This window comes from Helicoverpa zea, chromosome 18, assembly GCF_022581195.2.
Source record: "Helicoverpa zea isolate HzStark_Cry1AcR chromosome 18, ilHelZeax1.1, whole genome shotgun sequence".
NCBI lineage: Eukaryota > Metazoa > Arthropoda > Insecta > Lepidoptera > Noctuidae > Helicoverpa > Helicoverpa zea.
The window spans coordinates 9,797,749-9,811,485 of NC_061469.1; the positions used below are offsets into that span (position 1 = coordinate 9,797,749).

General features: G+C 34.1%; 1 protein-coding gene across 2 annotated transcripts in view; it reads left to right on the forward strand.

Annotated features, from left to right (window-relative positions):
- Positions 1 to 13,737, forward strand: part of LOC124638846 (neuropeptide CCHamide-1 receptor-like) — a 162,787-nt gene that overhangs the window by 87,223 nt on the left and 61,827 nt on the right. For both annotated transcript variants that reach the window (XM_047175968.1, XM_047175969.1), the window contains exon 3: positions 12,926 to 13,130. In XM_047175968.1, coding sequence (XP_047031924.1) covers positions 12,940 to 13,130 — 191 coding nt within the window. In that variant the 5' untranslated portion in view covers positions 12,926 to 12,939. The remainder of the gene's footprint in view (positions 1 to 12,925; positions 13,131 to 13,737) is intronic.

A 13,737-nucleotide genomic window follows, 5' to 3' on the forward strand; every position in this document is an offset into this window, starting at 1 on the left:
AAAGAGAGGACATGTGTGTGAAAGGGAGAGAAGATTTTGAAAATAGGCAAGATGGCGTAACTGTTGAATTGATGGTGGGCTCTGGGCTTTTTTTAAATTTAAGAAAAAGGATATTGATTTACGACTGCATTTTCTTTGCTGCTCCAACCCTACATGTGTTTGTTATTATTATTACAGAACCTTATCTATATTGATTGTACTCAACTTTTCGCTTAGACTATTTCTGGTAAAACAGCAATATTGTCAAGAGTAAATACAGTGAACAATATTATACGCAATGAAAACAATTTTGTGGATCATGAAGTATGTTGACTAAATATAAACAATTTTAATAATAAACTAACTTCTGCCCTTGATTTTCTCTGCTTGAATGGCTTGTGTAATAGCTTACTTCATCAATTTATCTTTACCGTTTTCATCAATCTATACTAATACGTATTATGAAACTGAAGAGTTTGTTTCATGCGATAATCTCTGTAACTACTAAACCTATATGAATTATGTTATAGAAACCCACTTATCGAGGAAGGTTTTTAAACCGTTGTTGGCGGAAGCTTGATCATATTTTGATATAACTTGGAAAACAATCTTGTAATATTCTGTCCTATAATAAGCAAAAAGTATTTTCTTTTATTATTATGCTCTGGACGTAACAAGACCGTCTATGCAAAATAATGAGCATAACTATTATATTTTACCTCTTACCTCTCAGCAAATCTTAGCCAGGTTTTTATAAAACAGCTTACTTAACTACCAAACAAAAGTAAGTAGTGTTTTAAACGTAGTTCTATTTATTATGCTAAAACAGCTCTTGACCTGAATGTCCCGCCATTTAATCGTTTTAAATCTTAAGTTTTTTAACTTGTTAACTGCAGAGCGTTTTGTTAACGAGATTGCTAAAAACAGTACCGAATTATTCACAGAAACAGCTAAGGAGGTTTTAATTAATGCTCAAAATAGTGCCTTAGAAGTTTAAACGGGTATTCTGGTTAGCAGCTATTTTAAATCTGTTTCTTGTAAACGATGTTTTAATTATTAAATACAGATCGGAGTTGGCTAAGTTACCTTGAATATTGTGGTAAATTTATACCTAAGTTAAACTAATATAAAGTTTCAGAGTTTGCTCGTTTGTTTGCTGAAAAGTGGTAATTTCAGGAACTGTTTTTATGTGTAAGATCAAAACAATAATGAGTACCTACACTATAATATAGCCTAAGGAGGCGCAATATTTTCTTATTTGCAAAAAATATATAAATATTTTATCGCGTAGGCTTGAGAATGGAACAAACATACATTCATATGTCAAACACGTGACCTTTCTTTGACAATAACATTTTCAAGGAAATACCTACACAATAGTAAAAATGGGAACATTTGTAGTTCTTCTGTTGCGGAAAAACAAAATTATAATAGAGATTTGGAAAGAGTCATAAATGGAGAGTATTGTGGAGAGTTTTATGTCTCTGGAGCCCTAAATACTGGTAGCTTGGACCCTGTGTCCTGTGGCCGACTATTTTTATATGATGACAGATATTATGCTATAGTTCCAATTAAAGAAACCATCCAGCATGGCTAGGTATAAAGTAGGTATGATCTAATTTTTGCCTGTTCGGGACAATCAAAGCTACTAGCGAAATATGATTGATCAGACAAAATTTTCTCAATAATGTCACATTAAAGGTTCCCGTGAAATAGCTGGGAGGCAATATTGACTGTACATTATTGGTAAGCCGTTACTTTTGTCCTCAATTAACAAAATCCGAAGGGAAATTGCCGTTTGTGGTGTTATTAGAGTTTTACAACTAACTTTAGGCGTTATTAAAGTTATGGAACCTTCAGAAGTTATGCCTAAAGGATATAATACAGTTTTATTAAAAGTTTTCCATAACTACTATATTTCCGGTGGAAAATTGGTTCAGTTATTTACGACAAAACGCGAACAATCAAACTAAAGCAAAGCAAATTAGCCAATTTATCAACCAAACCACAAACAAAATCAATTCTTATTCATCTAAATTAATTCGAAAATTAAATGAATTCACCTTTCAAAAGTACTGGCTGTATAACAAGCACTTTACCGAACTTCATAGTGACACGTTAAAAAAAAAGTGTTGGTACAAAATGGCGGCGCTCGTCGACCGGGCGGACTGCCAAGCATTCACAATGACCGTCACTTGGTTAAGTGTCGTCGCCTGCACGATTGCAATCTTCAAAAACCTAGAACTTTCTATAAGTGTGACGCTCAAATAACAAGCTTTTAGAATTTAGTTGAAAGTAGTTGTGTTTGATGGTAATTTTTTTACTTGTAACGTGTTCCTTAGATGATCAATTAAATTGCGCAACATTACGAATTATTGTGTTTGTAGGAAAGATTGCGCAATATTTTTTGCGGCCATTTTTTTTAAAGCACCTAATTTTTATTGTTATATGTACCTATTGCACTGTATTATTGCAGATCTAGGGCCCGCCTAACTAAATTAAAGGTCCAGTTAGAATCACCAGTCTATGAATAGGTCTTTTTAGAATTTCTAAATATCCACATGTCACTAGTTTTAACACTTCAATCAAACCCAACTTCTATTCACATAGCCAGTTACTAGTTGATCAATTGTAGTAAAAATCAAAATATCCAGTTCGTAGAAATGAATCCTACTGTGAGGCATACTATGAATACTACATGACATGGCACTTTTGATACCCTACGCAATAAAACACTGTCAACGTGTCACTATGCGAAACGCTGGAATATTGAAAATTACGAGCGAAAATTGTAAGTTGGATCTTGGTAGTTCAAAATTGATTCATATCGGATTGACGTAAATAGCGTGGGAGATTTTATGAAGCATATTATTCAATTGTGGTTGACATTCATAAAATAAGTTATGTTTAATTTATTGCGTTACGTAATTAAATTCCAAAATCTGGTTATCACTGAACTTTTTCCCAGAAACTATATTGTATACCCAGGAATTTAACCCACAAAATTTTCAACATTAATATTTGCCCGATAAATATAGCTTATGTCTGAAATTATAAGCTATATTTGCATTGGAATTTACATCACACACAATCTCCACAAAATATACTATCTTCATTCGAGGCATAGCGAATTATGACAAGAGCGAATCCCCCGATCTCACATTTGATGCAGCCCAAGGCCTCGCAACGTATCTAGTGTAATTTTATAGTCGTTACAAAAGGGGCCATATTATAGAACCTAATATACCTACCTACTACATGTATAGTTATCGGCACGAATCTTGAGCTCTGATCTTCATCTGCGCAGAAGTGATTTATTAGCAAAGAACCAATCCCGAGTAACGGCTATGACGCGATGCACTGCGGGCCAATCACCGCTTTAGCCCGCCCCCGCGCCTCACTACATACCGCAAAAGGGACCCAATAAATTACTTCTGCGCAGGTGAAGGTCAGAGCTCAAGATTCGTGCCGATAACTATAGTAACATACATAACTAGTTTTGTACATTGCACGACACAATATCAAATAATCCACCTGTCAGTTCATACTTAAAGTACTGCTGTAAGCTAGCCTATCATAAAAATAAAACGCAAACCTGGATTTCAGAAAGTACGCAATATAACATCATGAAGGTTGCCCTGTAATATTATTTTATGTAAATATTATGGCCAATATAAGACCGTTATAGCCGCTTTAGCTGCAAACGAAGTATATGATCAACATTTTACTGGAACATAGTCGTTTACGGCAAAAATTCTGACCCTTGATGAGTGTTAATATAATCCTGCTTTAAATTATAAATGCGAAAGTTTATCTGTTTGGTGCGTTCTCATGAATATTAGGGATAATTTTTTTTTAATGTGTGATCGATTAAAACCTTCGTATGAATTTGGGTGGAAGTACTGATTTTAAGCAGGATCATCATAGCCTAGGCATTTTCAACTATATTGGGATTGGTTTCCAGTCTTACTAGATATAGCAAAGGATGAATCTTATGTTTGACATGGAGCGACAGCTATCTGAACTTTTCGACCCAGGCACTTCGCTAAACGATCACCTTGATCAGACTATTCGCAGTACTTTCCGACTGACGACTGACAACATTCAATCAGGATATGGGTCAAAAGGGTGGTTTGTCAACAATACTTAAACATACCGACACAAAGTTCCGTTTGAAGCAGTTAAAAACCGCATGTCAATAAATAAAACTCTAACTCGACAACACCACAACAAAGTTGAAAACGAACCAAAGAGTTTTTAACCTGAAACTCGTTAACAAAACCAGTTTTAAATTAAATTCTGAACGTTAAATATATGACATTCGTTGTTGTTGTTTAGTTTTTGATGTGCATCAAATATTTTTCTGTTACTCTGTTACCACAAAAATGCCAATTATTTTTGAAAATATTCATATTCAAAAAAGTCATTTTAAAAATCATCCTCCGAGCCTTTTTCCCAATCATGTTGGGGTCGGCTTCCAGTCTAACCGGATTCAGCTGAGTACCAGTGCTTTACAAGAAGCGACTGCCTATCTGACCTCCTCAACCCAGTTACCCAGGCAACCCGATACCCCTTGGTTAGACTGGTGTCAGACTTACTGGCTTCTGACTACCCGTAACGACTGCCAAGGATGTTCAATGACAACCGGGACCTACAGTTTAACGTGCCATCCGAAACACAGCCAATGGTGTCTAAGATATACTTAGAAAGTACATACAAACTTTGTAATACTTTCTAATACAAGAAAAGTTGCATTGGTACTTGCCTGACCTGGGATCGAACCCGCGCCCTCATACTTGAGAGGTTGGTCCTTTACCCACTAGGCCACCACGACTTTTAAGTCATTTTAAAAATCAAAATTATTAAAACTTGTCTGAATGACAGAATATTTAGATGCCGTTTAACTAAACCTATTATTCCATCTTGAAAAAAAAACATTTGAGAGTTCTCAAAACGCCTGATTTTCACCGCGTATGTTTTTGTTGGTACAAAGTTCGTAACACAACACACTGTATTAACACGCCTCTCTGTTAGGTTTGAAGTACATACAATGTTATACTATATAGTTAATATCATAAAGTAATGAACGTTAAAAGTATTTTTATTTGATACACAGCCCAGAGTCACCGTTATACGTTCGTAAAAGTAATTGACAGCTAGATACTTTTTCAAAGGATTACACTGAACCACGCGACAGTTTTTTTTTTTCTATTCGGAATGTTCTACTCGAAAAGCGTTTCTGATACGCGCGACTAAATGGTCCGGTGTGAAAGCACTCTTATACCAGTAGAAATCAGATTGCATAAAGCTAACTTTTTAGTTTTCACAACCCCTTTTGAGGTCGCTAGCTAAATATCTCTATCTAAAGGCTTCTTGATATTGACTTTCATTTTTTTTATGTTGTGCACTTGTATATTGAGAAATCTATGCAAGAACCGCTGTATTTATTTACTAAGTGCTATCACTATTCTGCTATTTGATACCTTCCGAGGAAACTACTCGCTTGGAAACCGTGGTTGCGGGTTACTGAAGATCAACAAAGTGGCGAACATCAGGGGAGGCGTTTGTCTTTCGTCTTTCGTCTAGAATGAAATTCATGCTGAATAATTATTTTAAGTAATAGTTTATTTGCTTAAGTGTATTGTGTGAAAAGTCCTACCAAAATTGTATACTTTAACTAAGCGACTACTCAAATGGTTACGAAAAATATAACCTTTAACAAGAGAGATTAAGACAGTATGAAAAGTATTTTAAATTCGAAAACCGATTTATATTGTGACGATAACTAATCACGTTTCAACAATTTTTATAAAGGAAAAATATATTATTTTATCCCGAAAATGCGTGCGTGACGTGCCAGATTTTAATAACTAACAAATAGAATGTACGCTACATATTTCCAAATATTTGTTTTGTAACTTTTATTTTTTTGTACTGCGATTAACACATCGGATCAGTGATTCCTGATATTATCGCGTTCAAACAAACAAACTCTTTGTAAGCTCAGCTCAGCTCTATGATAGGTATAACGTATCGATTTTTACATCCTTCAAATGATTTTCGATTGAGTTTTGACCTTAGCTCTATATAAGTTATGTCTCAATCTCTAATCGAAAAAGTATTTACCTACCTCTATAGATAAGTTACAGAAACCAGCAGTATGAGGAATAATAGCAATCTAAAAACTTCAATACTTCTTTTAAAAACAAAAATAAACACTTTTTCAGAATGTAATAAAAATAAGTCCCACAGATTTCTGAGGCTCAAATATTTCAGTCTTCAGTAGCAACTATCTGTAAGCTGCTTTAGTAATATATACGTTCATATGTAAACCCTTGCCAAAGGGTTCAAGAGGTTTACCTTGCCAGACTGATTCACGCGCCTTGGGATTTTCTTGTTTTCCTTGCAAATAGATTTATCGATGCTATATGTTTACCAAATGGCGTAGTGTTAATACTAACACTAGGCAGATATATACATCTGCCTGTTATGAAGGAGTCAGGGGATGAATACCCAAATTAAGTGAAACATTTTTATCTATAATAACAAAAAAATATGGATATTTATAAGGTGGTCCAAAGCATAGCTCTGTTTAGTCTTTTTTTTTTTCGACGTCAAAAATCATCAAATGACCCCTCCCGCTGTGGGTTAGCAGCGGTGAGGGAGTGTCAGACTCTTACTGACTAAAAACCGTCGTGTTCCGTCATAGGCCTTTTATGTACCAGGGCCGCGGTATCTCTTTCGAACAACCCGCAGCAGCTCTGTTTAGTCTGACATAAGATTATGACGTTGTCAATCGATGGAATACATAATTCGCTATATATAAAGAAATGAATAAGTATATAAATAGTAGGTAACAATTTAAGTACGTCTTTACGTTATACGACGTATATCGCGTGTTATTCTTCCATGTATCCGTAGAAATAACATGAATAAAACTGGTGTTTTATAGTTTATCCTACACAAAGATACGTAGTTTGACACGAATGTATGGAAATCTGTAAATTCCCGCCCGCTACCAAACGAAGCCGCAAAAATCTTTTTATATCCACGAATCGGATTGAATCTATCTTTATTTTTAAATGTCGCATCGAATAACAATATCGATTCTCGCTCTCATTCGATTTTATATCGAGAACAATTTTACTAAAATTGTAATCTATCAGATATTAATCTCGATTTCATTTGTAGCCATTAATTATAAATGTATTAATCAAGTAATGTGTTTTCTAGCGTACCACGATAATTTATTATGAAGATAAAATCGTTTAATGGCATTTAACGATTTTGTGGAAAACAAATAGTTTGATAGGCATTTTTTGTTGAATTTGTAATGTAATGAATAAATCGAATTAATCATTACTGAAAATTAATTAACATAACTTGTACTAGAATATTATATTGCTATAAATGTATATTTTAATGTAAGTATTATAATATGGCAAGAATTCATTCAGTTAAATCCATGTTTACTTTTTGCAGACACTACCAAAAAATAAAATATAAAACATTACTTTTTTCTACAGTTATAAAAACAAACGCAAATAAAAGCCAACAAAACATTTAAAGTATCTTTTTTACAAAGGTGTCGTAAGCTTTCTTAAGTCTAAAGTAGTCGTAGCACACATATCTACTACGAAACTGATCGCTACTGTGTAGGTACCTATTGCCCCGAGGCGAGGTGATTAAGTTGTTTCGAGATTCTACCAAAACTGTTGCATAGTGTTCGCTCGCATTTTGTTAGGTGCTTTAGCGAGTGGACCAGATGAAAAAAATTTATGTGGGTCACATGCCATACACTGGTGTAATCTCGCCTTTATGCTACCAAATAATATGCGTATATTGCTGTAGGGAGTTTCATGCAAATGCTTCTGACTGCCTCAAATGAATTTAGTGGTGATCCCTTTCCAAGTTGACATGTATGCCACGACCTTTAGAGACATTAGGTACAGACAAGCGCGAATTTTAGCTCAAAAGTAGACTCAATTACTCACAAAAATAGCCTATTTTGAAGACGGCGGGCTACAATTTTTTGTGGGCTTAATAACTAACAGACTTGATTCAATTTACTTTGTTTTGGTTTGCGTATTTTTTTCTTTCTCTTATTTAAATAAATATATTTTCTTTAGGTCTAGCGTAACTCAAGGTATGTGTCTCCATCATCCAAAGGTGGATTGTTTTGCAGTTTCGGGTAAAGGTCTAGGGATTTAGTTCCTTATTAGGATATATGTAGGTACGGGTAAGTACAGCGGGCCATACACGATACTTGAGGACAATGACCTCGTGAAAAAAATACAAGTGAATACAAAGAGACAGAGATGTGAGAATGAAAAAAACATCCAACATAAAAGAAGGCCATAATTCATAAGTAGGATAAAAAAGACATATTATTTATAGCTTTCAATAAACCACAAAATACTTTGGCTTTCAAAAGGCCACTCTATCTTATACTGTGAATGTACTAATAAACTACAAAAGGATTTGTCAACCAAAAGTACATAAATATAAAAGTCTATGTATGTACTTACTATATTCTTTTCAAAGAAGATCAGAATATATTCTCTTTTTCTATGTATAAAGGAGTTTAATGCTTTACGATTCCTTTATCCTATTGTGTATGAATGTAAACGTGAGTTTGCTTGTAACATTTGCATTCTAAACCGATTTAAACGTAATCGGACTCTAAAGCATTATTTTATTCAGGAGGTCTATTGATTTCTACATGGAAGAGGTAAAATTCTCCCAAGCACAGAAAATTGCCTTCTGCTTAAAAAAGTAGGATGAATATCTTTCCCGACGCTTTGACATTATTTGAAAAGTTTCATCCTGCTGAAAAACAAATGAAGCTCTAGCGACAGACTGGTGGCAATATTACCATCAGATAGTAGTGGGATATGCTCGGAGACGGGCTGCAATATCTCCAAAGCTAAGAAATATCCCACACACACTCACCAACCAAGGCAGAGAATTGCAAGTCCTCAAAGCGCGTGGGTAGTCCTTTGCACACCTGGGACACGTTTAAGCTGTAGCTACAAGATTTTTGAGTTAGTATGTCTACATACACATTTGATTATAAGCGAGGACTTCTAATTGGCTCTCTGTCGACTATGACTTCCTTCTTTTGTTTAGTTTTTGTTTAGCTGTAAGTTCTCCATAGTGTACTAAATAAATAAATTTGTATATATAAGAGCAGGTAGGTGTGTGTGTATGGGTGTTATTTTAACACTGTCCTGTAGTGTCCACAGCTTCCACAGCGTTCGATTACCAAACAAACATCCGACGTGCAGATATTGGTTCCGTATAGTGTTTGTGCATCTGAGATGTGTATTTCTAAGGAAAACAAGACACAGATAGATAGCACAGTATATTTATTCTGGACACAGAAAATAAACAAGAAAATTGCGAAATAACAAGCTGTTTTCCTCAGTGACCAATCTAGCATAAAACTATATCGTTATTGTGTCAACATCGAAACTTAAATAAATAAACTTAAAATTATACAAAACAAATTCTTATTTCTTGCAATTAAAGTTATGATATCTCTAATTATTTAGAACCAAGATGAAATCAAGAAGGACAATAGCAATAGAAAGTTAAAATTGCCCAACAACAAAAAAAAACGATCACGCTTTCCTAATTTCCTCACACCCAATTACCTGACGACCCAATTTTCTCGAGCAACCCAAACAAATTTCTCGTAGTTAAAAAAACATAAAATCTGACAGGACAACATCAAGTTCAGTGTAATTGAGTAATAAAGGAAGAATCTCTTCTTGTTAATATTTTACAAGCCACTTGGAAAATTGACGACAATTTGTGAGAGTAAAATTTTAGGTTAAACGCAGTTTATACGACTTGACAATGGTTATGTTCAAGAGTTATTTTCTTACTTAATGGCTGTTGGAAATTGTGACGATTTGGGAAAATAGGCTGGGTTTGTGACTGCAAATTATTCGAAGAAGGGGTCTTGTGAGAAATGCGACTTTATTTTTGGAATGAAATGAATTAAACTGTGCCTTGATATGAAGGGAATTATATATAATACATCTGTGGAACTATAACAAAAACTTATCACTGTACGCTGAAAACCATCATTTTTTTTTATCTGCTTTGGTTTCGTATTTTTTTCTAAATATCATCAGGCAAGTTTAATTACTCAAGTATCAAGAATATATCCTATTTATACATATTTTACATAACCTACCTAATCCCAATATTTACAAAAATAATGTAATCAAAATATAAATACTACAATATCTATATTCGATTATAATAGTTATGTAAAAAAATACTTTTTGATATCGAATTCATTTTAAGTTATGTACCTACATATATTTCATTTTGATGAAAGCTTTTCAGTAAGCCATTAACAGTAATGCGGATCTATAATTAGATGTCTTACTATAAAATATTATACTTTACTAGTGAATTATATTTGTTTTGAAGAAGTAGGTACAGATATATCAGTCTATGTAAAAATGAATACTTAGCTTCAGGGCGTCCTTTGTCCAATCCACTTAAAACTATTTGGCCATAATGATAAGTAAAATGAAACTTAAAACCGCTTCTATAAACCTTTGTGAATTACAGTAATTAACGTCAGGTTTATTAGCCTATTTTCTTATCACTTTGAACTTTATGTAAGCGTTAACTAGTTATAAACGCAAATTTTAATGAAAATAAATTTTAATTTACTTACACCCGAAGACACAAAATGAGGCGACCATATTTCGCAAAATTTTAATAACCATTTACCACAATTCATTTTAATTTTGGACGGTGTCTTTCTTTTGATTATTTTAATAGCAAACTAGCCGTTTTCTCGCGGTTTCATCCGCGTGTTGTAGGAAGTACTGCTTGTCCTCGGATAAAATATAGCCTATGTTACTCGGGAGTACTATAGCTTTCTAACAGTTAAAGAAGTGAGTAAATTTTTTTTCAAAAACCTAACCAGCAGTATTTGTGTCATCTTTACAGTGATCATCGATTCTACTTATTTACCATTATAATTGCATTCGTACAAATCACGTCCCAAAACGCAAAGTTAATTAGATCCACATGACTCGATATAAATCATTCGATTCCCCAAAGAATCGGACTTTTATGGTGTTGATCTTCCATTGTCGATTTTGATTACTTCTCTACTGCAAACGGCGCCAACTTTTGTAATAATTGGCTTTAAGGAAAAGCAAGAATGATCATGACTTGTGATTTAACTAAATGTACCGAACAGTTACTTATTTTGGAAGTTTACACCAAATACCCAATCAAACAATAACAATTTCAAGCGGCGCTTTTCTCTTACGCGATCATTGTATAGCTTCAAAACCAGGTAAGTAGCTTCAAATAGGTTACTTATTATCTGAGTGCTGGAAATAACAACCCTGGGTCGCAGATGGAATCGCTAGTGGAAGCCGGAACTTTTATAACTTAAATCTATTTATATCACAAACCTTATGTACCACGTGTGAGATATGGTTTATCACGCGTAAATAAAAAGGGCACTCAACATTTTGTGACGTCATCAAAAGCTGTATGTTACGGTGACTAAAGAGATAGCGATCAAGTTCTCGAGTGGGCGTTTACGATACTGGCGTTTACATTATATACTGCGTTATTGAACATAAGAATCCCACGCATCTATGACTGATTGTTATTTTTACAAATATTATTTTAAGTGCTGCCATTAAGAGAGGTTATAATTAAAGCTTTTTATTTATTTATTTTCTTTGTTTATTGATTTAATTAAATAGAATGGCTGAAGCCAATTTTATATTTAGTATCAATATAACTGCTTTTATGATAAATGTCAAAAGGGCGGTTGAGATAATTTTGCGTGTTAATCCAAATAAAGGACAATGGGCACTTTGTATGGGATTTGGTACCCGCTCCAACAGTAACGTATGATATATCATTAGAAAGGTATTTACGTGAAGAATAATAAAAACTATGGGGCTTGCCTCAATTAGCTGTCCGATCCGAGTGACGATAAAAATTGAATCGACATAGCAACAAGTATGTCATCCATATATGCAAATTCATTAAGAGGCATATGTCGCCAGTGTAATAATTTTAAATTCAGTTAACAGACATCTTACATTGTTTGAGATACACTCTATTATAATCTAAAGGCTGTAATAGTCTATGGAGTCTTACTACGGAAAAACAATCGTCATCTGATTTGACAAAAGTTCAAAACATTGCTATTCATCTTTTTTTAAGAAGAAATTCATCATTATCTCAGCACCTCTTGAGGAGCAAGATTAAGTCGTAATATGTACTATGTAAACATAGTCTTCTGACTTTTCAACTTTAATTGATTGTAGATATTGAAAGACTTTCATCAAATACATAAGCTATAGTTCGGCCATTCAGAGAATGCGTTCCTGACACGTCGCGATTGAACTGACGACGTAACTTTGCAATGGCGTTGCAGTTACGATAAAAATATTTTTGCTGGTTGTTTACCGTTTTAACAATTGAGGAGCATTAAAACAACATTATTATATCAATAATCAATGAATGTAGTTACGTCGTCAGTTCAATCGCGACGTGTCAGGAACGCATTCTCTGAATGGCCGAACTATAGTGCTGCGTGAACTGCAAAGGTTTTGCACAGTCTTTATTTAAAGCAGTGGGCAGGCAAACATTCTAAGAAGGCCAAATTCCTGTTTTTTTGTTACTTTAGCAGTTTTTATTCAATACAGTTGGATTTAAGAACTACATCTACATTGATGATTTTTGAACATTACAGTCTATTAGTCGATGTCACGCGAAATGGACAAGGATATGGGACTAGTCGTCATAGTAAACATTGTTTGCCTTTTTGCCAAGACCTACGCAATGGTACTAGAATCAACACTGTTGGACAGGGTACCAAAACGCCCATCGTCCTTTAAATTTACTTACCACGTCATTATTCTCAAGCGTATTTCTCTTGTTACAGAAAGAATATGAACCATGGAGGATTACAACGAGACTTACGACGATATGATGAACAGTTCAGAGAGTTACCAGCCGTACTACGAACGTCCAGAAACGTACATAGTACCCTTGATCTTCGCCCTTATATTTGTCATAGGGGTGGTGGGGAATGGTACTCTAGTCGCCGTGTTTGTACGCCATAAAGCTATGAGGAATGTGCCTAATACGTAAGTGTGTTTAGATTATTTTATTAGCCTTAGCGACCACGCGAAATATTGGTAGCTGTATAAAAAAGCTACACGCTTAATTTTACCTTTAAGGATAAAAAGCTAGGAAAAATACATGATTTGTTCTATATAAAATTAATATTCATCAAGTCTACATATTGGCTGTATTCTCAATTAAGAATATACTAAAAATAAAAAGTCCAAACTCTAACTGACAAATATTTCAAGTTTTAACTGTAATTTTCACGCGTAAATTCAATTCGGTTTAATTTGAATACATTTTCACTTTTAACGACACATCGGAGTAACGTAAGTGAGTGATTAACGGAAGTGCATTCTCGCTCATTTTTAATGAAATAATAATTTTGTAAACTTAATTGATACTGTATCGTACTTTATGACCAAAAAACCGTGCCTACTTGATCATTATAATGAGATATTTTCTGTATTTCTTGACCAAACATTTATACAGCTTTTGTTCTTAAAGGTCAAGCCTAGACCGATCTAGGTACCGAAAAAAACTTTACATTTCTAAAAATAGTGCGTTATTTAATGAGCACGCTACCTTTATACTCTTGTGTCAAGATAAAGGAGTCTAAGATTTACG